Source organism: Gekko japonicus, unplaced genomic scaffold (genome assembly GCF_001447785.1).
Source record: "Gekko japonicus isolate JY-2015 unplaced genomic scaffold, Gekko_japonicus_V1.1 scaffold30, whole genome shotgun sequence".
NCBI lineage: Eukaryota > Metazoa > Chordata > Lepidosauria > Squamata > Gekkonidae > Gekko > Gekko japonicus.
Genome location: NW_015168045.1, coordinates 876,238 through 901,620, shown reverse-complemented (window position 1 = coordinate 901,620; position 25,383 = coordinate 876,238). Strand labels below are relative to the sequence as shown.

Genomic DNA, 25,383 nt, shown 5'->3' with positions numbered 1-25,383 from the left:
ATATTGCAGGCATCCTCCTACCTTCTGCCCTCTGGCCAGATCATAAAAGGGAACTTATCTAGTATAGCAAAGTAACTCTGCATTAATATATCAAAACATGCTACATATAGAACATATAGAACTTTCTATAAAGTTCTAGCCTGTATTTCCTTCTAGAGTGGAGAAGCCAGTACCAATAGAAACCAAGGATGGACTTAGTATAAAGGGAAGAACACATCACTCTGCTGAGGCTACAGCCTGCAAAGGCTTGCAAAAGTTGATGAACCTTGTCAGATTGATTTACCGGTCATTTTTAATGTCATTGGTGGAAAAAGATTTAATTATAGATTGCAGTTACTCTGCCGATAGCTAAGAGCTGGGCCATTATGATATTTTATCATTAGTTTAATATGAGTAATTGTGACATATGTGTATAGCTGCGAGACATGATTGCTAGGCCTGTGAACTAGCTGGACTATGTAGCTGATGACATGATTGACCCAATACTTGAGCCTGTTTTTCCCCCCACTGAGGTGTTTTGAACTTTTATTTTAAAAGGTATCACCTTTCCAAAGCAACAGCACCGATCCAACGGCAGCTACTGTTAAAAAAAACCCAAAACACTAATCCATTCCAAGCAGCATTTCAGCAGGCAAGAAGGGATCCACAAAATTTCCCCCCTCATGTAGAATTATTGGTAGGTTTGCTTTTAAAGAAGGCATGCCAGGCACAGCTTAGCCATCTATTACAGAAGAGGGGCAGTGAACACCCACAGAAAGCACCCATTTGCATGTACAGGGTCTTTTTCAGGAACACATGTAGCCCTAAACAGGATATGGGGAAATTTTCTGAACAAGTTCTCGTTATAAGAAATTGCGTTAATGTAATTTAATAGTATTAAGCAACAATAATGGGTACATTCCAGCTAAAGCTAAACACTTTTTGGCTTACTGCATGTTTCTGTCATTGAAATTAATGTCATCTTAAAACACCTAGTTTTGGATTGTCCCCAAGTGCACACTGTTATGATTAGCTTAGCCTCTTTTGCCCAGCTGGCCTAGAATATGAACTGGCACCTTTGAGCCCAGATGTCAATGAGAGATATTGAAGCAACTGGTATTACTTAGGGCAGGACCCCCAGCCTTTTTGATTCTCCAGGCACCTTTGGAATCTTACGCAGGGTGGTGGGAACAACTACAAAAGAGTTGCTGCAGGAGGTGGAGCCAACCACAAAATGGCATGGAGTGAGGTCATGCATAACAGTAACTCTTCAACATTTCAGGCAGAAGCTCTGTTTAACAGGATACCTTTTAAAATGAACATACGGTTTTAAAATATTTTCTTGCATACATGCAGCTTACCTTCAGACAAACAGTGAAGATCCTTTCGATATGGTAGCACCTGCTGCTGAAGCAACTTTTTGAAAATCTTCTAATCAGATCTTCAATGGCCAATTAGAAGCCCTGCAAGGCAGAAGCCCCACCTAGCCCCACATACTTTTTGGGGGGAAATTAGTAGGTGCTATGGCAACCAATTGGGGACCCATAAGTTAGGGGCTTAGCATAATCACAATGAATGGCAAATGCTATTACAGTGGGGAGCAAGAAGTCTCCAGCGGCTGGGAAGGGGCAGAGGGTTGACAGCAGCCTGCAGTAGAGATTTCATCCCTAAGCACTCAGTTGCCAAGTTAAGGAACCAACTCTTTAGTGGAAGAAACTCTGCAGCGATGAGGTGGTGATGAATAGCAATATTCGCTCTTACAAGTGTGCGTTGCCAGTTTTAATTTGTCTTGGTTATTATTACAGAAACCGTAAGAAAGGTGTGCTGGAGGTGACACTGGAAAATGAAAAGTGGATTGAGAGCATGGGAAAAATGTGTCTATTTTCATAGCTACTAAATATTTGTTTCATAGCTACTAAATTTGTATCAAAAAGAAATCCTAGGTTTCTATCAGTTTTTCAGAATAGCCTTGAAAATATATTTGCATTTTTGTTTCTTTACTAAGGCAAAGATGCAGTAGGGTAGGGCACACAATGGAAGCTTTTAGAATAAGAGCAACATTCTAAAGAATGAAGGTTTTGAAACACAGGCCACATTGATATAATTGTGCAGCACTTTATCACAAAATTTATCTTTTTTAAAAAAAGGAAATGTAGCAAACACTAAGAAGTTCGATGCCAAACACTGTCTGGTGTATTCTGGTTACAAGGCCAAAAAATAAACACATAATCATGCTCTGTTCAACTTTTTCTACAAAAAATTGTTTGTTCTTCTCAGTTATCTTCATTTCAGTATATCATGAGTCATGGTGGTTCTGGCTTCAACATACAAAAGAGCATGGTAGCATAACAACATTAGGGGGGGAAAGAAAACAATTATGGTTCCAAAGGGTATAAGGGTTGACTTTTGTCAAAAAACCAGCATTTCCTGCAGAGCATTGGTAAATAGCCACTTAAGATGTATTTGCAATTGCAACTGTCCCGTTCCAAACTGGATTTTAGCTTGTCAGTCTCATTGATTCTAATGCAATCTATTTATAATGAATTGGAATTAATAATTTAAGGCAAGACCAAGAGGTTCACAGGTAGAAGAGAAATCACTTCTCATGCAGTTCTGCTTGTGAATGCAAAAATTCTAGGACAAGAAACTGAGCCAGTGGCTGTCACTTCTGATCGGTAGAGAAAGGTCCAGAACAAGGACTAGTTCAAGTTTGATGAGAAGTTCCTTGCACAGGCAAAAATAGCTTTCCCACAAGCAGCAGGTGGCAGTGTGTAAATAGATTATTTATTCTTAAATGTCTTAATTAGAGGAAGCTAAAGCTTACATTATTTATTTGGATATACTAAGCTTAGAGCCAGTTTGGTGTAGTGGTTAAGTGCGTGCACTCTAATCTGGGAGAACCGGGTTTGATTCCCCACTTCTCCACTTGCACCTGGCTGGATGGGAAAGCCATAGTTTTGATAAGAGCTGTTCTTGAAAAAGAGCAGTTTCTGTCAGAGCTCTCTCAGCCCCAGTGTCTGTTGTGGGGAGGGGAAGGGAAAGGCGTTTGTAAGCCGCTCTGAGACACCTTTGGGTAGTGAAGGGCGGGGTATAAATCCAATCTCTTCTTCTTCTTAAAAAAGGAAACTTCTAAACCCTAGGAAAATTAGAAGCGTTTCCATACAAGTTCAAAAAAGAGTAAAGATCAATGCCTGATCAAATATTCTGCTGCTTGATATTACTGATTAGACTTCTAACAAGAGCCAAGGTTTGCTGACTGTGTGGATATTCCAAGAAAGTTTATGAACATGACTGTGGCAATTAGCACCTCTCCAATTAAAAGAATAGCAGCAGCAGTCAATGGAATGAAGCAAGAAGTATACATTTGCCATACTTACATTGGTTGTCAGGTGCAATACCATTGTTTAATGCAACAAATGTAGCAGGGTTTTGGCAGTTTAGCTTATTTCCTACTGTCCATCTTCAACGGATTACTCCTAAATGAGTATGTTTAGGATTGCTGCCTACCTGTATTCTGTGCCCTGTAATAACTTTTCAAAGTGTCGCAGAGCACTATCAAGCAATAGTGGCCTTTATAATCCATGGAGGCACTAACCTATACTTCTGTAGTTGTGAAACTCGGAGTTGGATTGCTATACAGTTCTCCAGCACTACAACACTTAAGCCCTTGGATGCTACCCACTTAATTGCAGAACAAACAGCAAAATGCCCCTGAACATAATGTTGGTGGACACTGCAAGCACTGCATGCAACCTGATTGTCTTCCATTTATGTGTAAAAAGAAGTCTTATCCTCAAACTCATTGAGCATGGATTGCTGCATTTCAATCTAATTGCTTTTCTCACCTCTGCTAATCAGCTTTACCAGCATACTTACTACTTTTTCCGTTTCATAAATTGCATTTTAATAACCTACCTAATTACCTCTCTTCCCTAAGCAGATTATCTTTTCAGAAGGACATCTTGACTTGCCTCTCTGCCTCTCCTTTGAATCCAACCCAAGTCCACTACTTTCACTCAGATGGGCATTTTAAGTTGAGCCCTTGATAATGCCTAGGAAACGGGGACAGTAAGTTTAATTGCAACTGGAACAGGGTTCTATTAAGTTCATTTTTGCTATAATTTTTAATGTGGCTTTTTATTTTGAGATAGGAGTGAAGGAACTGTTGCTGTCTGATACACTGGATGATACACAGAGGTTCCCTTAAGAACAAATTCACTGTACAGAACTTGCCTTTCCCTAAGCATGTGGTCCAACTAATGAGTCAAGACCTTCAGGTGGGTCAGGGAACCTGCTGATTGTATCTATAGATTCTATAGAGCCACCATTTCTTTTGCTGCTTTTTTGGGATTACCCCCCACCAGTACACATGTGTAGAGAGCAAAGGTGCCATGCCTTTTGTCCTTCTCAGTGTGCATGCCAAGAGAAACAGCAGAAGGGACAACAGTAGACAGGACTTCTCATTACCCACAGGCATAGGGACCACTGAGCCTTCCCATCATGATTCTGTAGGTGCACCTGATTTCTGAGAAAGATCATTTTTGACCATTGATCACAATTTCTCAGCCTTTCAGAGGATTCCTCTGATTGTCTCTATAATGATCCAAGTGATGGGATGAAATCCATGAAGTATTTCTAGTCCAGCGCAAAAAAATGGGTATAGCATTAAATCCATAAAACCCACCTAGCCATAGTTATTTTCACATTACATCTGAACCAGGTAAGCAAATGTGCACAGAAAAAAAATGAGATCAGAAATACTGTTTTGTGTCTTCCATTTTATTCAGCATCATTTCCAAGTTCTTATGTTCACTTTACGCTTCACAACAACATCATGGATAAAATGGAGCTAAACACCACCTGAATACAGTTAGCGCACTGTACTCCTCTGCAGTGCAGCACAGCTTCTTGGGCTTCATGCATTTTGTCCAACTTACTAACAATAGTGCACTGAAAAGCTTCCGTTACATAAACTGCACATACTGCATGAGAATTTCCTATGCTTATACCATTTCTAATGAAGAAACTTCCAGTGACTTGAGAGAAACACTTTATGTATCCAAAAAGTATCCTGTAGGCAAGTTGTTTTCCTCCACATTTTATTTTCTCTACAAACACATTTCATTAATCAATACCACTAAACACAAATATCTATAACAACAGAAGGTACATTTGATTTTTGAGTGCATTGCCTTAATGAAATTTATTACAATATTCTCTGTGCACAGATTGTGTACTAATGCACTCCAAATTTCATACACTACTCTGGAGACCTTAGATTTTCCAAAATCAACTTGCACATCTTCTGCTGAACATGAGGCTAGACTTTTCAGGCAGTTCCCTCATCAAGCAGTGAGGTTATTGCTTGGGTTATTTTTTTTGTTTCAATTCTAATGATTCACAGAATGTAAGAAGCAGAATTGCCCTAGGTAAAACAATTGATCTAAGGGGCCGTATTTAACAGAGTAAATCAATATTTCCTACAGTATTTTTGTTTCTGTTGAGTAAGTGTTCAATATGTCATGGCAAAAGTACACAAAGTGACTTAAGTTTCTATTGGCAAAATGACATCTTAAATAAGGTTCAGCATATTGTCTGAACTTTCATTTCAGCTATGATAACTATTTTGTAAGATTTACTCAGGAAGCCCCTTTGTAGTTTGTAATATATTTTAGCATTTAAAATATTCCAGTATCATTTTGGTGGGTTCCTCTTCACCCATGTATTCAATTGCATTCCTTGATCTAGGACCCCTATGCATACAGATATCCCAGCGCAAGATGTTCTCGTGTAGATATAAGCCTGCAGAAAGCCAAAGTGTTTTTTCCTCCAGAGGAAGAGGGAGACAGATTTTGCCACTTCTCCCATCCCACTGCAGATCTACACTTGCCCCCCAATTCCCCAGAAGCATGATTCCAGGGAGTTCAGTGGACTGTACCACAAGAAGGGAATCAAAGAAAATGCTGTCCCCCCCCCATCTGTAGCCAGAAGTTATTTATTTATTTATTTATTTGATTACATTTCTAGCCCGCCCTCCCCACAAGCGGGCTCAAGGCGACTCACATTGCTTGGCCCAACGTGCCAAGATTATGTTAGTATGTTCGTAGGAAATGACTTTTGAATTCAACCTAACAATTTCCCCTCCTAACATGATACACATGAACTGAAGGTCTGCTTGTCTTGGGGAGGGGGGAGGATAAGAAAACACCTGGACTCAAGTGTCTGCACCTCCAGCAAAACAAGTACATACCCAGCACTGCACATGGAGGCCACAAGAAGCCTGAGAGGTCCCCTAAGTACTAATGCAGCAATTTTCTTTGAAATATTTTTGTACCCCTCAGTAAAGAAGATTCCTGAATGGACACCTGTTTAACATCTTAGAACTGGTCTGAGCATCTATGTACAAGGTTCCACACTCATTTTATAGGAAGGGGAGGCTCTTACTGTTAGGGGGACCCCATGTGTACAGTGACAGGAGCTCACAGGTCAAAGTGATCATCTTTGGTACAAAGTTGTGTCCTAAACTTGCCATAAGATGGCTTTAAACATGACATAAAATAAACAAAGAAAACACATGACAAGAACTTTTAGAAAGAGGACCGACTCTCTTTATCTATGTAAATGGTACTTCCATTCAAGGATGTATTCAGTGCAGCCAGATTAGAAACTCTAGAAGACGTACTTCATGTGCTTGATTCCATAGGTTTTAAAAAAGACCATGATAATCAGTGCCCAGAGTCCCAAAATAAATCCCCCAGGAGGATGCCAGTCTTTCGGCTTTGGTTTCTGCAAAGTAAAAATAAAATTAGTGTTAATATTCACCACTACATACTCAATAAACATGTCTTTCTGCTCCAGCATTTTGTTAAAGTTACTTATTTAAATTATATATGCTTTATAGTTACCATTAAACCAGATTGTACTTCCTTGGAATATTAAAATATTATGCATATATACTCTGTTACTTATTTCTCTCTCTTTTACCCCACAGAGTTCATGTGGCACACCGTTTTCTCAGTTTATACTCCCAATAACTCTGTGAGGTAGATTAGGTTGAAAGAAAATGACTGGCCTAAGGTCACACAGTGAGCTTTACGACTGAGTGAGAATTTAAACCTGTGTTTCCCTCATCCTATTGCAACATTCTAACTCAGTGATTCCCAGTGAAATGCCCAAGGGTGCCATATTGTTTTATGGCACCTACTAGTTTTCCCCCAAAGCAAAGTGCCAATCCTGGCTCTTCTCCACCTCATCAGAGGCACTGTACTTCCAAATAGTTCAAGAGGCATCATCTCTATGTCTGCAAGCAGCACCCATTCAGTAACAGCTACCTCCACTGTAGGAGGATACTTGGTTTGGAAACAAAACATGGTGAAACCTTCCATCATTTGTGATCAACCCCATCCTCAATGGCAGCCTTTTTGTGGAGACACCCACTACGCATTCTCAACATTTAGAAGTACCCACAGGCTCCACAAGATTGGGGACCCTTACTCTAACTAATATATCACAGTGGCTCTTTTTTTTGCCATCAAGTTACAGCCAACTTATGATGACCCCATAGGGTTTGCAAGGCCAGAGATGTTCTGAGGTGGTTTGCCATTGCCAGCCTCTGCATAGTGACCCAGGTATTCCAAATACTAACCAGGAACTGCCCTGCTTAGCTTCCAAGATCTGTTGAGATTAGGCTAGCCTGAGCTATCCTGGTCAGGGGGGTTGTCATATACTGCCATTATAAAAGCTTATATCAGTGGTGAACAGCTTTCGGGGGTTCGTATATATATTATTCACAACCAGTATGGACAATCTCAAATGCTGTTTTCAGATATGACAGAGTGGACCCACACATCCTTAACAGTAAGTCCAAACAAAAGTTCAGTAGACTATTTTATTTGTACAGGATTTTGCAAATACTTGATTCATACATAATTCTGCAGAACGTAAAATGAAAAGTTTGCTTTCCTCTGTTTTGTATGAGAAAGGGATCCTGCAAATTGTTCATAATGACAGCTTAATCACAAATCTTTCAGCACTTCAAAGCTCACTGGTCAGAAAAATGGAACCCTTGGCACAAAGTTATAGGAATGCAATTCAATGAAATGTGTTGCAGTTCATTAAAAAAATGTATTCCGAGCAATGGAAAATGCAGATAGTTTGTGGGTTACATTAATGAGAATACAGCTGATGACAAAAGAATGTATATTAACCTTAAAAATTGCTAAGCAAGTCTCATTAACAATAACATGTATGCAGCAAAGATTGTTCTCTTCATTGGTATTCACAAGCATTCACCTCCCACTAAAATACTGCAAGAAATCAGAGCCTAAATATATAAGGCTGCCAAGCTCACCCAGTATCGAAAGTAACAATCCCTAATTCAAACAACAGAAACTTGCTGGTTTAAATTTTCCTAATTAACCCACAACTTCATATGCATATTGCATTGCTCATTTCATCTTGCTCTTTGTGCTATCAATCTTCCTTTGCCTGGATCTTAGACAAATCCTTACCACAAAGTGGCACCTGACCCTCCTAGACAAATGACTTCAATTTACAGCCAGTGACACTAAAAGCCTTTCTTGTCTACTTTGTATAGAACACATAATTTAATTTCTTTAAAGAAATTTATAGGAATAAATATTTATAAGGTGTGACCTCAGTATAAGGGTTTACATCTTGTCACAGTACACACCAAAGGCACTTTTTAATTTTTCTCTTTCCTTTCAACACCACTGTAATTCCAAGGAGGCCTGGCTAAAAGCATGCTTTTTATATCAGAATTCAACAGTGTGCAAGTAATCTGTTCAAAGCTGAACAGTGCAGCTTTCAAATGTACTGGAACTGGATACATTATTAATTTTAAAAAGTATAGGGCAACAAAAAGAAAAATAGTTGAGAAAGGTGAGACTAAATGTACAGCCTTATACGAAGCAAATATGTGGCAGATGGAATTAGAGATTTACTGAACAAAACTTATATACAGCTGTACATACCAGCTGCGGCCAAGAAACAGGCACAGGACTTGCCTTCTGGCTCAGCATATCTAAAATTGCCTTAAATCCCATTCTCCACTAGGCTACTTTACAATGGATCCTCCTCCGGGAAAACCTCATTTTCACTCCTTAGGGAACTAATGACAACATTCAAGAACCGACAGATCCACCTATGTTGACCCTTGCAACAAAAGCCAAAAGAAGTGGCTTTCTTGGTATTAGACTCAGAGTCACAACACCTCAATGCCAGCATGGAAAGGTCAGGCTATATGGCACTACCATAATTACACATGGCGGGGAAATGTGCATCTGTTCTCATAACGGTCAACGCTTACCTGGTTTGCACTATTATTTCTCTACAATTTAGCAGTTTGAATGAGCCTTACTCTGAAGTATATTTGTTAGGACACACTTGTTAAGTAGTGGTTGGTTCTGCACTTGTGCAGTAGTGGTCGATCAACAGATCGACACAGTACTGCACAGAGGAAAATGTTGACTCTTAGGGTATCTTATGATTTATTTACTTCATTTATACCCTGCTTTTCTCCCCAGTGGGGACCCAAAGCAGTTTACCACATTGTTCTCCCCTCCTCCATTTTATCCTCATGATGCTACCTATGTGAGGTAGGTTAGGCTGAGATCAGCCTCAAGTCACCCAGAAAGCTGCCATGGCAGAGTGAAAATTCAAATTTGGGTCTTAAGATTCTAGTCTGACATTCTAACCACTATACCACACTACCCTGGCTCTCTCAGCATAATACCAAATCATCTTTGGTGTATACACTTGCTTTGTGTACAGAGTGTATGGACAGGAAAATCCTGTATGGGACTGTCAGCATTTCCCAAGCCACAGTGGCTAAAAAAGTGCCACTGCAATTACAGGAATGGCTGTTGCCGATATCTATGGTCATGGTTATCCTCTTATGTTTATCCACTGTAGCCCATGGAAAGCAGGGATAGAAAAACTATGCTATATAAAAAGATTTGAGAGTTTCCCGCTGCTACCCAAGGCTCCCCCCTCTCAAATTTATATAGCTTTCATTTGCTGATATAGGTTGCATTACGACGGGCACTGGAGTGTACCTCCTGCAAGGAAACTGTTCCATTTGAAAAGACTTGTCAAATGTATTTTGAAAACTTCTCTCTGAGTCAACTGATACATCCCTATTAGATGAGAATCATAGTTTTGTCATTTATCAAGGATATTGTGCCTTCAGCAGTAAAGCAGTGCAGCCAAAGCCACCTGTCTTCAAATTATAATGTGTTAGGGTAAAGCAGGTGAATGGAGGTAGCCTTAACGTGGGATAGGCAAGCTCCATGTCATATACTAAAGCCAATGGATTGTTATTTTGCCTCCAAACTGTTTTCTAGTCTGACAATTTCAATACTGCAATTTTAATGAAGATTTCATCTGCACTAATGTAAATTTTGGATTTTAGACCCTGCATTAATGCCTCACTAAATGCCTTCCTTGCCCCACCATAATTGCTGTAACAGGTGAAAAATATGAGAAAATGGCACAATGTGTCATGAACAAATACATTTAGCAGCTTAAGGGCTGGTTATTATTAAATTGGAGGAGATTCTGAATTAAAAAGCTAGGTAGCTAAGCAACAGCTGGCTTCCAACTGTGAATAGTTCTCTGTCTTATTCTTTATAGTTGGGATAGAATCATTATTCTGTAAAACTTCAAAACAGTTAAAAGAGCACAGCTCCACATATTGTAATTAAGGAGAGGATAAAACAGAGTATTTTCAAATTGGATAGGTCTGTAGGGACTCCAGTGGAAAATGTCCAAGTTTTCCAGAGAGTGCTTTTCATAAAAGCACACAGCACATGTTGTTATTGGAGTAAAATGCATTGTGTGAAAAGAATGATAAAGAAAATGTACTAGAACTACAGCAGCAATTAAGCATGAAAGTTGGGTTTAAAAAAAAAATGCAATTCAGGATGAAAGTTAGATTATAGCATTTACATTCAAGCTTCACAGGCAGAAAATCTGTGCAATAAATTTATTAAAGTCCCAGTACAGATTTTATTTTCACTGATTCAACAGAAAAAGCCTTAACACTGATTAAAGCTGGGCTTTAAGAGACATGCTGAAGAGTATATGATTGCAGTTATCCAAAAAGGTCCATATGCCATGCTTAGGCCATATTATATACAATAATGGCAATTTATAATATTTAACGTACAGTCCTGTCAAACATATTCTTAACTCTCCCACTGAAATCAACTGAATTTCCTTCGGAAGGATTGTGTCCTTATTTGCTACATACTAAAGCACTTAAGATACATTTCTCCTTGCAACAGCACTATAAATTACACTAGCCTATTAACATGGGCTGGATCCAAAGGCGTCCTTGAGTGAGAAAGAGGAGTCAAAGCCATTATCTACCAAATGTTGGCACACCAATCCTGGGCTCAGCCAAGTGAAGCTAACAGTCATCCTAGGGGAAGGAGTCAGAAGGAACAGTCCCATGAGGGAAACAATTCAGATAATGGAATTAGAATTTTAATAGCTTACAAAGTCTAGTAAATATGAATTATTTCCTGAAAAGAACCTGCCAGGCAAACATCAAGATCTGCATAGACTCAAAGTGGAATTAGAGTAATACTACAATGATGAACACTGACAATCCAAAAATGGACACCTCCCATGTAACCTTTTATCAATGGAATGATATGAAGTTGTTTGATTTATACAGGACTAATTACCTGTGTCCATTTGATCTGTTTTGATGTGTTAGCTTGCAAAATACTGTTTAAAACCTCACCCATTAAGTTAATATAAAGTGTTGGCTTTACAATTTTCTTATACTGGACATTAGAAATTCATTAAAACAAATGATTTACCATTTGTGTACTGCATACGTCAATCACAAAGAAGCAGTTAATGGAGAAGAGTATTTCAAAATATTTAGCAGGTGCTGTGGAACTAGTTTGTGAATATATTACGTAAATGTTAACATTTAATTTGTATGAACGGTGCCAACTATTTTGGAGCAGAGCAAGTTTCAAGTTTCAGAGGTAACTTCTGAAACAAAGAAAGTTGTTTTGCTTTTCATTGCAACATACCTCCAGTTTAAAAACAAAGGATATGATCCAACCAAAGTAAAGCCATTTTAGATTAGCTGAAATGCAGGGCTGAGTTCCCGCATATATAACTCTTCCCCAGGGAAAACCATGGAACTTCAAAGCAGTGGTGGATCAGGAAGTTATAATGACCCAGCAGCACCACAAGGGTCATTCATCTTGTTCCTAGCTGGTGAAGTGTGGAGAAGGTGACAGGTGAGCCTATCTCCACCATCATCACTATTAGCCAAGTCTGAACCAAACACTCCCCACAGTACTGTCTGCATCACTGGGACTCCACAGCACTGGGTAGCAACCTAGTAAATTAAACTGAGAACTTGCCAGTAGGTTAAAGGGTCTCTGCTTGAAAGAGCAGAAATTGAGTGGGAACGTGCCCATTACAACGACATATGCATCAGCTGCAGATTCTCCCCTGTACACTACCTGGACTTTGTGACTGATGAAGGAATGGTTATAACTCAAGTGCCAATCTTTGTGATATTTTGGTTAAGAAGCAGAAATAGAGAGATTATACAAAAATGCTCCAAACTGTTTCACAGATTAACAAGCATCTTTTGTGCTGGAATTCTGTTAGGACTTTAATCTTACGGAGGGTACGAAAGAGGATTAAGTTATTAGTCAACAGTTGGAATTATTAATCTTTTCCCCTCACAAACCAAAAATGTTACAAATTATAAGCTTGCATATTTCACCGTGATACGTACATTGACGTGTTCAATTTTTTTGAGTTGTAAAGAAACAGTTGGTTTGTGGGGAGAAAATCAAGTCAATTTTTACATACATGTTATTTCATACCACAATGAAATATATTGTCCTGCAGAGAACAGCAGCTGAATAATAGGTAGATGCAGGGCTCTAGTCGGGGGGGAGCTCTCAGGTACGGAGCTCCGGAAGAGAACCTCTAGGGGGCGGGGCAGTCACGTGGTGAAGCCCCGCCCCCTTCTTTACCCCGCCCTCTGCTTCGATCCTCATTCCGTTTGGGAATGAGGATGAAGCAGGAGGGTAAGTAGCCGGGCCTTCTGACACACTTCCGGTGATGTCAGGGGGTGTGGCCTTCTGTCACTTCCGGTGATGTCAGGGGGCGTGGCATATGCAAATAAGTTATGCTAATGAGTTATGCTAATGAGCTCCGGCAGCTCTTTTTCTACAACAAGACCCCTGGGTAGATGTAATGGAAATGCTTGGTTTAGGGAAAGGTATGAGCACCGAGTACATGATTTATGACCCAGCTGGCTGAACTGTCTGCTTATTCATTTACTGTACAATCCAACAACAGCAACTGTACAGTTGTAACTAGAACTGCACTTCAGTTAAAACACCCAAGTGAAGACCTATGATAATTCATTGTAGGGGAAAGGTAAGTCAGACAGAGAAAGTACACATACAAATCTGTCTTATACCAAGTCAGACCATTAGTCTATCAAGTCTAATACTGTATATGCTAACTGACAGGCTCTCCAGGGTCTCTGGTAGGATATTTCACATCACCTATTACATGATCTCTTTAACTGGAAAAGCTGTGGATTGAACCTGGGATCTTCTGCATACAAAGCAGCTTACTACTGAGTTATGGTACCTTCCCTAGGATACCAAGGAACAACCAGGGAAAGACCCTTTGTTCTTCTTTTTTCCTTGCTACTGCATGAATCTACTGGCAGGTCCTTCTGAGAGCTGCCTCCACAGAAGTGATGCACTGAGAAACTGAGGAAACCATAATGCAAGCCTGTTGGGTCTAAGATCTCCTCAGGCCAAGATTTCCTGTGACTTCTCTTGGAAGGCAACTTGAAATTGGAATTATTAATTTAGTGGCCCCTAGCACAAGCTTAGTTGGTTACAAATTCCCCTTGGTTGAGAATTCTAAGCCACCCCTCTATGGTGGTAGCTTGGAGAAGGCTCCAAGTGTTGATCTCCAGTCCGGCTCCAAGTGCTTTCTTTCCTGGATTACCCCAAGGGAAGAAATGTGGCTCAACTGCACAGGAGGAGCTTTGCTTGCAGTTCTCAGGTTCACTCCCTGGCATCCCAAACCAAAGGATCTCAGCAGATACTTAAAAAGCCACTGGAGAGCCCCTGCTAGTCAAAGTAGACAGTACTGAGCTACATAGACCAATTGTCTGTGGTATAAAGCAGCTTCGGATGTTCCTGTTTTCTCACCTGTGCAAATAAAACATTGTGCATATGCACTTCAACATGAGTAGATATATACCTACAGTGCATCTGAGGATGTGTTAAGTTTTCTATTATCTTTCAGACCATGTGAGAGTACATTCCAAAAAATGTGTCCCAATAATGAAAAGGTTACACTGAGGTGACCTTTTCCCACATTGTAAATGTTTGTATAAACTCATCTGGAGTTACTGCAGTACATGTGTTGCATCACAGCTACAGTATGCATAGAATACTATGCCAAGTACCTGCTCCAAGTAATTCTCAACCTCTGATTATACAATGGCTTTGAGGGTCCGCAAGCAGATTACCATGTAGAAGCAAGCTCTCTTTGGCAGTGCATTCTTTTCACCTTTATAAATATATACAAGACTTCCCACAAATATGATGAAGGGAAAAATGCATGCAATCAACTCCCTCCTTAGAAAAATTACGTGAACCAAAAGAACAAAGATTTTCAGGATCCACATTATAAACTCAAATCAGAATTGTGAATAACATAGCAACTCCACCATATGGCAGCATCAAACAAAGCTGCCACTAACCTTTTGGGGGAGTTCATATAATTAATTAACAAAGCAAAATACTCTGGTCTCCAACTTTCTCGAGTCTGCAGGCACTTTTGGAATTCTGAGACAGGGTGGTGGGCACAACCACAAAATGGCTGCTGCAGGAGGTGAAGCCAACCCTAAAATGACTGCTGCAGGAGACGGAGCCAATCCAAAAATGTCAGGGAGTGAGGTCATGCATAACTCTTATAGTAATTCTTCAACATTTTAGGCAGAAGCTCTGTTTAACAGAATGCCGTTTAATTAACATATTGTTTAAAAATATTTTCTTGCATACACACAGTAATGCAGTGTTGCATTGGCACCAGTTGAAGCAATTTTTTAAAATCTGCACAGCTAATCAAACCATCTGAAGTCTCTTCTCTTTCTTTGTGACCAACAGAATGAACACCTTAAGATAATTATTCATCTAAATGCAAAAAAAATGCTACTAACATTATCCCTCATGTTTCAGACAAATAATCCGTTTACTTGGTCTTCCATGCTCATTGCATGTACCCACCAAGGTCCTCTACCTTTGATGTTACCACTCTTCCCTCACATAGCTCCTTTGGTTGTAAGAAAACAGTCCATTTCTTCTGCATGGCTCATAACTGTCCCTCATTCCCATGACACTCCTCTACAGCCTGAGATAAGTTTCACTCTTCCTTTCAATCAGGCATTCAAAACACCTATTTCTGGAAACCATCAACCATGGCTGATTATTTATTAATTGGTATATCTTCTTGAAACTAGGCTACTCCATAAATGCTACCCCAACAGTTCCCAGCATTCATCAATTAAGTTGGTAAAATGTAAATCAAAACATGCAAAATCATTTATACTCCCATCCTCATTCCAATTACCTCTCAAGGTGGTTTGCATTATTTCTACATCAGAATGAAAAGACCACCATAATGAATGCTGAGCAAGTGGCATGGAGGGTGTTAAATTTGCTCTCTACTTGAGTATAATTCCTCTTAGGATCAAATAAGTTACACCTGGGTAAGAATTTGTGAAATGCCACACAAATCTGCCATGAAGCAAAAACAATTAAGGCCTTTATGCCCTTGGGCCCACAAGTAAAAACAATGAAGGGGAGAGGGGATGAAAAACTGACATCAAAAATCTGCAAATGTTAATGCAAGGAACACCATAATACTGTTTTCCCTGTTCAACACCACAAACAAAAACACTCCACTTCAGCTCTCTATTCATTTTGTCCTTCCTATTCATTTAGAGAACAGAAATAATGTGATGAAAATACCAGCCTTTCTGAATTATTTAGGAAAACAATGTTAGAGGAAGCAGCCCTGGTGAGCAACCTGCCAATATCTCTCTCCTTCTCTATTTATCACCTCTGTCAAGATGGACCCGTGTGTCACATGGCCACAATATACAGCAGTAGAGTCTGGAAGGATAAACAACAAGAAGTCACTGGCATACCAGCATCATTAAGATTACATGATGGCTGAAGTGTGATTAATTTGTATATGTGCTTGGAACTAGGCCATTCTATACCTCACAAACAGAATCTGAGTTCCAAGCATTCCTCAGTTAAGCTGGTGAAATGTAAATCAAACCCATGACAATAGAGAGAGAGAGAAAATGTGTGGGTGTAGCAGCACCACTTGCTCATCGATTTGGATTTATTAGTAACAATTATATTTTATTGTTTTGGTTTACCCTCAGGAGAGATAAAACTGTTTATAAAGTAGGGAACACAACAAAAAATAAGACACCTGAAAGGCCCTTCTGCAACTCCAATATATCATTTACAATGAGCCATTATCATCTATGTCTGGAAAGAGGATACCTATGAATGCCAGATGATCAAGGCACACAACATGGAATCATTGTCACAGGTATGCAGCATCATTATTGAATACTCCCCCAGCCACAATTTAAAAACAAGGACATAAAAACAGCACTTCAGACAAGGCAGCTTTAGTTATACAGGAATACTTATGATATATTAATATAACACACAGATCTTAGGCATACATTTAAAGAGATCGATGTGCCCGGTAACTATCAGCCAACTCTTTAATGTTAGGTTTCATTTTTAAGGGCCTGGAGGAGAAATCTAGGACCTGGGATTTTATTCTTAGTGTTGAGTGAGCAGTATAAACAACTCTCTTCCATTAGCTGTCAGAAGCCATTGCAAGTGGGGAGAAGGGGGCTGTCTAAAATACCAAATGCTGCCCATTTGTCCCTCCCCCACCAATTTGAAAGACCTCAAGATTTATAGCTCTCTCCCTGAGGGACATGTGTTGCATCCATTAACAATCACTGTCTTAGACTTAGAAATAAAGTTCACAGCTATCCAATGGACCACACAAATGTTTCACTTTCTCTAATACATCACTGACAGTGACTTCTTTGCTAACGGGTAGCACAGTTTAATAGTCTCCACAATCCATTTGGACAGGTGTTGGGACAAAAGCTTCTTCCCTTGGGAGGGTAAAGCATAAGAGACAAACAAGGCCAGTGACTTTCTAAAGGGCCTTGTTCGACTCAGGTAAAAGTAGCGCTCTTTTGACATCCAGCGAATGAAGTCGACATTCTTCCTCGTTCGACGGGGACAGGAAGAATGCTGGGAGGACAATGTCCGCTTGTAAGTGAAACTCAGAAAGAGTTTTCGGTAAGAAAGAAACATCTGTAAACTCAAATATCGGGGGTCACAACGGAGCACCGACAGTTGGCTCATCCTCCTGGTGGAGGTGACTGCAATTAAAAAGGCTGTCTTCCATGATAGGAGGTGCAAGCTACAAGTAGCCATCGGCTTGAAAAGCATGTCTACAAGTCTCGTAGGCACCATGGGCAGGTCCCATGCAGGCATAGGGCTATGCGACGGAGGGAAAAGGTGGGTAAGGCCCATAAGAAACGTTTTGGCCTGCGGGTGGGGGAAAATGGAGTAACCATCAATTGGTGGGTGACTGGCTAAAATTGATGCCAAATAAACCTTCAACAAGGTACAACTAAGGCCCAAGTCCAAACAGAACAATAAAAAGCCAAAAATTGCCATCAGATCGGAAGGGGGTGGTGACAATCCCAACGATGTAAGGTGGGATAAGAATTTTCTCCACTTCCCTTCGTAGGAAGCTCAAGTGGACAGCTTACGACAGTTCAGTATGACATGGTCTATCCTGTCTTTGAACTTCAGAAGAGGATCCTTCAAGCCGTGAGCTTGAGAAACTGCATGTTGTGATGCAGAATCTGCCCCTTCCCCGCAAGGAGGAGATCCACGACTGGAGGAGAATGTATGAAGGAGCCCTTGGAGAGATGGAGCAGAATGGGGAACCAATGTTGCCGGGGCCACCACTGAGTTACTAAGAGGCAACGAGGTTTCTCCTGCATTTTAACTAATACTCTGGAGATTAGTGGAATCAGAGGGAAGAGGAACACGTACATGCACGGGACAAGGAGACCATCACCAAGAGACAGGGGATCGATACCCGCTCTTGAGCAGACATTTCCTGTTGTGGCATGTAGCAAACGTGTCTATCTCCGGATGGCTCCTTAGGTGGAAGATCGACTGGGGGTATTGCCAGTTGATCTCCCATTCGTACTCTGATGCACCGCCCCTGCTCAGGAATTCTGCTTGGACATTTAGGGTCCCCGAGAGATGGGTGGCCTTCAGGGACGTGCCCCACGACAGACAGTCTTCCCATATTTTCAGGGCTAGACAACATAGTCCCCTGGATACCGTGCCTCCCTGTCTGTTGATATAGCAGAGGGCCATGGTGTTGTCCATGAGGACAGTGACTACCTGCCGAGCCACAAGGTGTCAAATGGACCTGAGTGCATACTGCACTGCCAACAGTTCTAGGAAATTAATATGGTGGTGGGCTACTTGGGATTCCCAACGAGCCCCAACACAAAGTCCTTTGAGATGTGCGCCCCATCCCCAAAGGGACACGTCTGTGGTTAACGTGAGTGTAGTCTTGGGTGGGTGGAACGGAGCTCCCACTAGGAGATTTGCAGGGTCCATCCACCAGAGTAGGGAGTGCAGGACAGGCTGTCAGATGATTAGACGGAGGGATTGGGGATGACGCTGTGCGCGGAACCTCCTGACAAACCACAGCTGCAATGGTCGCATGTGTAGTCTGGCACAGACAATGACATTGGTGGTAGCTGCCATCAAGCCCAGCAGCCGTTCCTGTATCACATAAGCGATTCACCAGATCGACAATGTCTTCCGCTTTCTGTGGAGGGAGGGAGGCTTTGCATACGACAGAGTCCAGAATAGCTCCTATAAACTGCACTCTCGTGGCAGGGAGGAGCATAGACTTTTGTAAGTTCACCTTGATTCCCAAGGATTTTAGGACAGTCAAGGTTAGTTCGACATGGGTGAGCAGGGATGCATCCGAGTCTGCCACTAGTAGCCAGTCGTCTATTTAGGGAAAAACCTGGAAGCCCTTGAGGTTGAGGTGTGCCACTACGACTTTCGTGAAGACCCGAGGGGCCGTGGACAGTCCAAACGGGAGGGCTTTGTATTGGAAATGTCTGTTGCCTACCACAAAACGGAGGAAGATGAGGAGGGTTGGATGAATGGAGACGTGCAAGTAAGCGTCTTTGAGATCCAAAGTCACCATCCATGTCCTTGGGCTTAGGAGTAGAAGGGTGGTCTGTAGCCTTGTCATTCGAAATATTTTGTAGAGGATGAGGCAGTTTAGGTGCCTGAGGTCCATGATAGGATGTAGGCCTCTGTCCTTTTTCGGTACCATGAAGTAACGAGAGTAGAAGCTCATGTGATGTTGGGCTAATGGCACTGGCTCTATAGCATCTTTTTGGAGAAGGGATTGAACCTCCTGTAAGAGGATGACAGAAGGAGGTGTGACAACGACGTGAGCAGTTGTAGGGATGTTGGAGAACTCTATAAGGTATCCTGACTCGATTATGGAAAGGACCCAGCAGTCCAATGTGATGAGCCTCCAGGCCAAAAGGTAGGGGGCTAAATGAGTAGGGAACAATGGAATGGAGTCAAAGTTGATGATCTTTGCCAGTAAGACTCAGGAGGAGATTTTGATAAAGGTCTACAGTACCACTGTTTGGTCCAAAGTTTGCCTTTGCTAGGTTTAGTGGTAGGTGAGACACCCAGATTATGGGATGTCTTGATGCTCTTATCCAGCTTTTGAAGCACAGTGCATGTGGTGGAGCAGAAGAGGCCGTCACCTTCAAAGGGAAAATCATCAACAATGGTTTTGGTATCTGGCTGTAAGGCCGAAGAGTGTAGCAATGCATGCAACCGACAACGTGAGGGTCTTAGCTGCAGAGTCCAGCAAGTGTTTGGAGACATTACGTTGGTGCTTAGTTAAAAGCATACTTTCCTTCTGGATCCGTTTAGCCTGATGACAGCTGTCATTTGGGAGAGTAGAGAGAAGTTCTGACATTTGTTCCCATAGGGCAAACTGATAGCACCCCATGCAGGCAGCATAATTAGCAGCCATAGCTCCTGTGGTGTAAAACTTTCTTCCAAAAGTGTCCAGCTTCCTTCCTTCTCTGTCTGAAGGGTAGACTGGCTCATCTTGCCTTTAGCAGAAGAGGTCACGACAAACGAATTCGGCTTCGGAAGGGTGAAGAGGAATTCAGCTCCCAACTCCTGGATCTTGTACATATGATCCAGTCTTTTATTGGAAATCAGAACGGAAGGATGAGACCAGGGATCCTTAGCTGTTTTTAGGAGGACCGAGGACATGGGGAGGGCGACTGATGCTGAGGTGTCCATCTGGACGATGTCAAAGACGGAGTCCATGACAATCGGTGGTGGCTGGGTGGTGGACAAAGCCAATTTATCAGCCATACATTTGACAAAGTCCCCATAAGATTTGACATCCTCTGATGGGGAAATCGGTAGATCATCCTCGACCTGTTGTGGTGGTGACAGTTGCAATGGTGGGTGTGGACTGTTCTCGGCCGACTGGGAATTGGAAGAGCTGGAGCAGTCTGAAGGTTCAGAAAACAATGTCTGGAGGATCGGCGTCAAAGGCAGGAGCTCTGTCGGTTCCGGGAATTGTTTCGGTGCTGACGACTGGAGGTTGGAGCCTTTAGCGATCGGTCTCAATTGCTGTGGTTTAACAAATTCTGATGCTGAGGAAGGGTCTCGCTACTGGGAGATCTGGTTTTCGGATTGGTGATCCCACTCGACAGGGGGGCATGGGGGAAGCCATGGCATCGATCCCGGGAAGGGATAAGCCCTGTACAAATATTGCCATTGGCGCTGATTCCATGATGGGGGCCGGAGCGGCGTCAGAGATCGATCTCGGTCGTTGGGCCCAAAGGGTGGTGCGGGGACGACGGGATGGGTCCCTCGTTTCCGATGAAGGCTCTCGATACCAGGAGATCATGGTATCTGAGTCAAATCCAGCTCCTGATCGGAGTTGATGGATTGGTTGGGGCGAAACAAAGGGGAAGTGCACCTTGTGATTGCCCTCGACTCAATGAGGCAAGCAAAGTGGCTCTAGACTGAGTGCCAGTCTCAGTTCGGTGAGGACTCGATGCTTTATCAAGAGAGCCTTTCTTGTGCTTCTTATGCTTGCTGAGTCAAATGTCCTTGCCCTCCTTCCAGATCTTGGAAGGGTTATGGGCTTTGGACTGTTGCGCCTGAATTGGGTGCTTGGGCACCAATTTTTCAGCGTCGATTGGGGCCGATGTAAAAGACAGAGTGGCCGCCGATTCCGATACGGGCGTCGACATCGAAGTGTGCCTGGACGTGTCTTGTGACAAAGATGCCACCGGAGACAGCGCTGCTTCCATTAGTGCCACACAGAGTCTCGCTGCCCGATTCTTCCTGGTCTGTTTGGAGAACTTGGAACAGTGGGAGCAAGAGTCAACACGGTGCGATTTCCTGAGGCACAGGAAACAAAGACAGAGTCTGTCAGAGGGGGCAATTTTTCTGCCACAAGTCCAGCACCGTTTAAAGAAACCCCACCTCGCGGCCATAGGCTGGAGGGAGGGGGAGAGAGTGTCTCTGTGGAGGAGAAGATAGTCCAAACTGAAAAACTAACTAAATAACTTTCCTAAACTAACTAATCAAGGTAAGAAGAGAAAGAAGGCCTAAAGCCAACAAACTTTACCGAACGAGGTGTAGATGTCCTACCAGCATAGCAGTCAGAAGAGAAATGGCAGTATCCTCGTGCCCTCCCCCTAGTCATGTGCAGTGGAGCCTGGCACGTGACCGGGGAGCGGGCGCGAAAATCCATTTTGCTTTCCATTATACCGATCAGGGTTGGCGCAGGCGCACTATATCCCAGAGGTGTGATGCACAGAAACCACGAAGAAGATAAAAGCTTTTCTTTTTGTATTTTGCTTTGGGCTAACATAGCTGCCTGCAGCCTCTGTCTACTTACCCGGGAATACTATTCTTCACATAAACTGGGATTCTAACCTAGCGGGAAAGTTAGCGAGCACTACCTCTGATTAACTCCTGTGCCTACACTCAAACTTCAAGGTAGCTACTTAGTTTCTAATTAGGATTTTCTTCACTACACTCCACATGAGAAATGACAGAAGAGGGCAAAACAAAGAATATACATGAGTACATACTCGCACAGCTAAAGAAAAGTTGTTTTCATATGCCCTGGTCAATCAATCAGCAGACATTGTAGAAGGATATAAGTAATGCAAATGAAAAATCTAGAAATAATAGATCCTTTTTAAAGCGCTTTGTTTAATTTATGTACACCTCATACTGATATCTGTAAATAGATGTAATTAACAATAGGATAATCTGTTCTGTAACGTAATATTGAAGACCATTAGGCAAATTTACCCACCATGATATGAAAAATGTCTGCTACTTAATTGGCACACCTACTTAGTTTAAAAATCCCTAATGCGTTTAAAATAACACTTGGTGTTAGGGTGAGGGAACAACAAAGTTTGTTCTCAGAGCAACCATTTAGAAATGTCTGAATAGTTAGGAGAAAATTTACAAAATTATAATGATTCTCCTGATTAAGCAAAACTTAATTCTAATTTCTGGGGTGGGGTGGAAATGGACAGAATTTATATATTCTGTCTGTGATGAGGAATGCTTCGCTTGTGTTCAAGTGTCTCAATAGACAGAGCAGGATATCCCATAATCTCTGCTGGTAATTCTATACCATTGGGACTCCTTTTGCGTTCAGTATAATCCTTTTTCAATTCGAAAAGCACAGTTATATCAAGGCTTTGCAAAATAAAATGTAACTCAGTTTTCCTTTTTTAAAAAAATAATAATAATAATCTAAAATTCCCCTCTATGGAGAGTACTTAAAAGAACAAAAAGATTTCATATTACCATTATGAAAAACTTGGCACAATTCAAAACTGAATTTATCGTATTCGGTGGAATTTTCTTTTTTGGTTTAAACTTCAACACATGAGAGACCTCTACTGCAGAAACCAACTGATGTGCTCTAAGCTAATGTGATAGACATCTCCACCTTCATTATTACGTAGTGCCTATTGTTATTCCTGTAGCTTATGCTAGCAAGTTAAATCAGACCAACTGCTGGCTTTAACACTTTGGCAAAGTACACTATGCTACTGACATACTATATTTTCAGTGTTCGAGAAATGTTGGAAATAGATTCCTGTGCTCTCAGCTACAGTAGGCATATATCTCTCCAACGCCATGCATACAACAGCACATGGTATATTAAGATGCTGGCAAAACTATTAAGGTCATTAACACTTTCTCATATATTTGAGTCTATTCCTGTGCGATTAAGGAGGGCATTATTTGCATACTATTATGCTCCAGCAAAGATATTCCTCATATCCCCAAGGGAAACAACTTGCAAGAGTGACCTAAATAGTATTCAATCTTCTGATTTTAAAAAAAGGAGCAGCAAATAAAAAAGGAGCACTGCAGACAGATCCAGAATTTTTGAGAACAGATAAGCAAGAGCATGGGTTAATAATGACAAATGCAGATGGATGTAGCATAATGAGCCTCAGAGGAGTGAAGAATAAGTGAAAAAAGAGAGAGAGGGAATTATCTGCCTAATGGAGAAGTTCTACCACAGCACAGTATTGCACCAAAGAGCCACATTCTGTAGTCAAACAAACTGCCATCACAGCCAAAGAAAAAAGAATACTTCAGCATACTCATATGTAACCACTCCTCAATAATCCTGAAAAGAAGAACAAAGATCTCATGGTATAATGGTTTGAAAGTCAGACCTGGTTCATGTCATTGGAAGTTGCTGGCTGTCCTTGGATCAGTCTTTCTCTCTCAGCCTAACCTATGCTCACAGCATTGTGGTTCATAAGAAGGAAAGAACGTTGCTGGAAAGCAATTTGGGCCCCTACTTGAAAGAAAAGGAGCAAATAATAAACACCTTTCTTATCACTTGCCAAGTCTTTTTAGAAAATGGTCAGGTGGGCTTTTGCCCAGTAAGGCTTCTGATTGGCCACTGGAGATTTGATTAGTTGTGCAGAATTTTAAAAATGTTACTTTGGCAGGAACTGCCACCACAGCACAAGGGTCTTCACTGTGTGACAGAAGGTAAGCTATGGCAGCCATTTTGTGGCTGGCTCCACCTCTTGCAGCATCATTTTGTAGTAGCCTTTTGGTGGCTGTGCCCACCATGCTGTGTCAGAATTCCAAAGGAGTCTCTAGGCTCAAAAATGTTGGGGCCCCCAATCTAATTTATTTTCACATGAAATATTGTGCCAACAAATGACAACTTGTTTTCTTGTCTACAAACCAGAATTACAATACACTTTTTAGGGAAATAAGGAAGACTTCAACCCTATGCAGTGGGGGGGGGAGAGATGGGAGCACAATAAAAGAGTCATAGGATTACTTAAAGCTCAATCCAGTAATAATATGGTTTGTCATTAAGCAAAGAATGGGTTGGGTCTTACGAATCAGAGTACACTTTACCACCCCTCTCTTGCTCCAGCATCTTTCTAAGTCCTCCAAACAGCTGATACTTGGATAAACAGGAGCCTATGAACAAAATACTGTGTGGCACAGGAAAAACTCTCCCATCCTCACTCTTCCACCAGCAGAGTTTTGAGTGATGTAAGACAATTAATCTCTGTAGGAGGGAAGTTGAGACAACACTGATCAATTCTCCCTCTTCACTATGGCCCCTCCCCCTTTGCCCCCAAAGAATTTTGTTAATGAATCTCCTTTGATTCTGTGCATCAAGTTGTTTTGGGAGGTCTGTGGAGGATACGGGGGAGAGATCTACTACTGCCTTCTGCTCCTAGTTTATAGGACTGGTCATGGTCATGTTCACTTCAGTTATATTATTAGATTACAACTAAGATTACTTCATTTAGAGTTGCAATATACCTGTATTTTTAATACACCTCTTATTTTTAAATGACAACAGATATGGACTGTAGCATAATTTGTTTAACAGTAACTACCAAAATGAACTCAACAGTAAGAACTTGAAACAATTGGAGCGTCTCAAATGTTGATAAAGTTCTTTTGGAGAATTTGGCATCCATCTTTTAAAAAATCTATTGATTTGGGGTTTTAACCTCAGGAGAACATAAGAATATAAGAGAAACCAATGTTGGATCAGGCCAATGGCCCATCCAGTTCAACACTCTGTCACACAGTGGCAAAAAATACCATTCAAGATTATAAAATTCCT

General features: G+C 41.4%; 1 protein-coding gene across 1 annotated transcript in view; it reads right to left on the bottom strand.

Moving 5' to 3' along the window:
- Nucleotides 1-4,751: 4,751 nt before the first annotated feature.
- The window catches only part of PIGK (phosphatidylinositol glycan anchor biosynthesis class K), a 161,250-nt gene continuing 140,618 nt past the window's right edge, over nucleotides 4,752-25,383 (bottom strand). Inside the window, exon 11 of the mRNA XM_015414247.1 lies at nucleotides 4,752-6,765. Within this exon, the coding sequence (XP_015269733.1) occupies nucleotides 6,649-6,765 (117 nt within the window). The 3' untranslated portion in view covers nucleotides 4,752-6,648. The remainder of the gene's footprint in view (nucleotides 6,766-25,383) is intronic.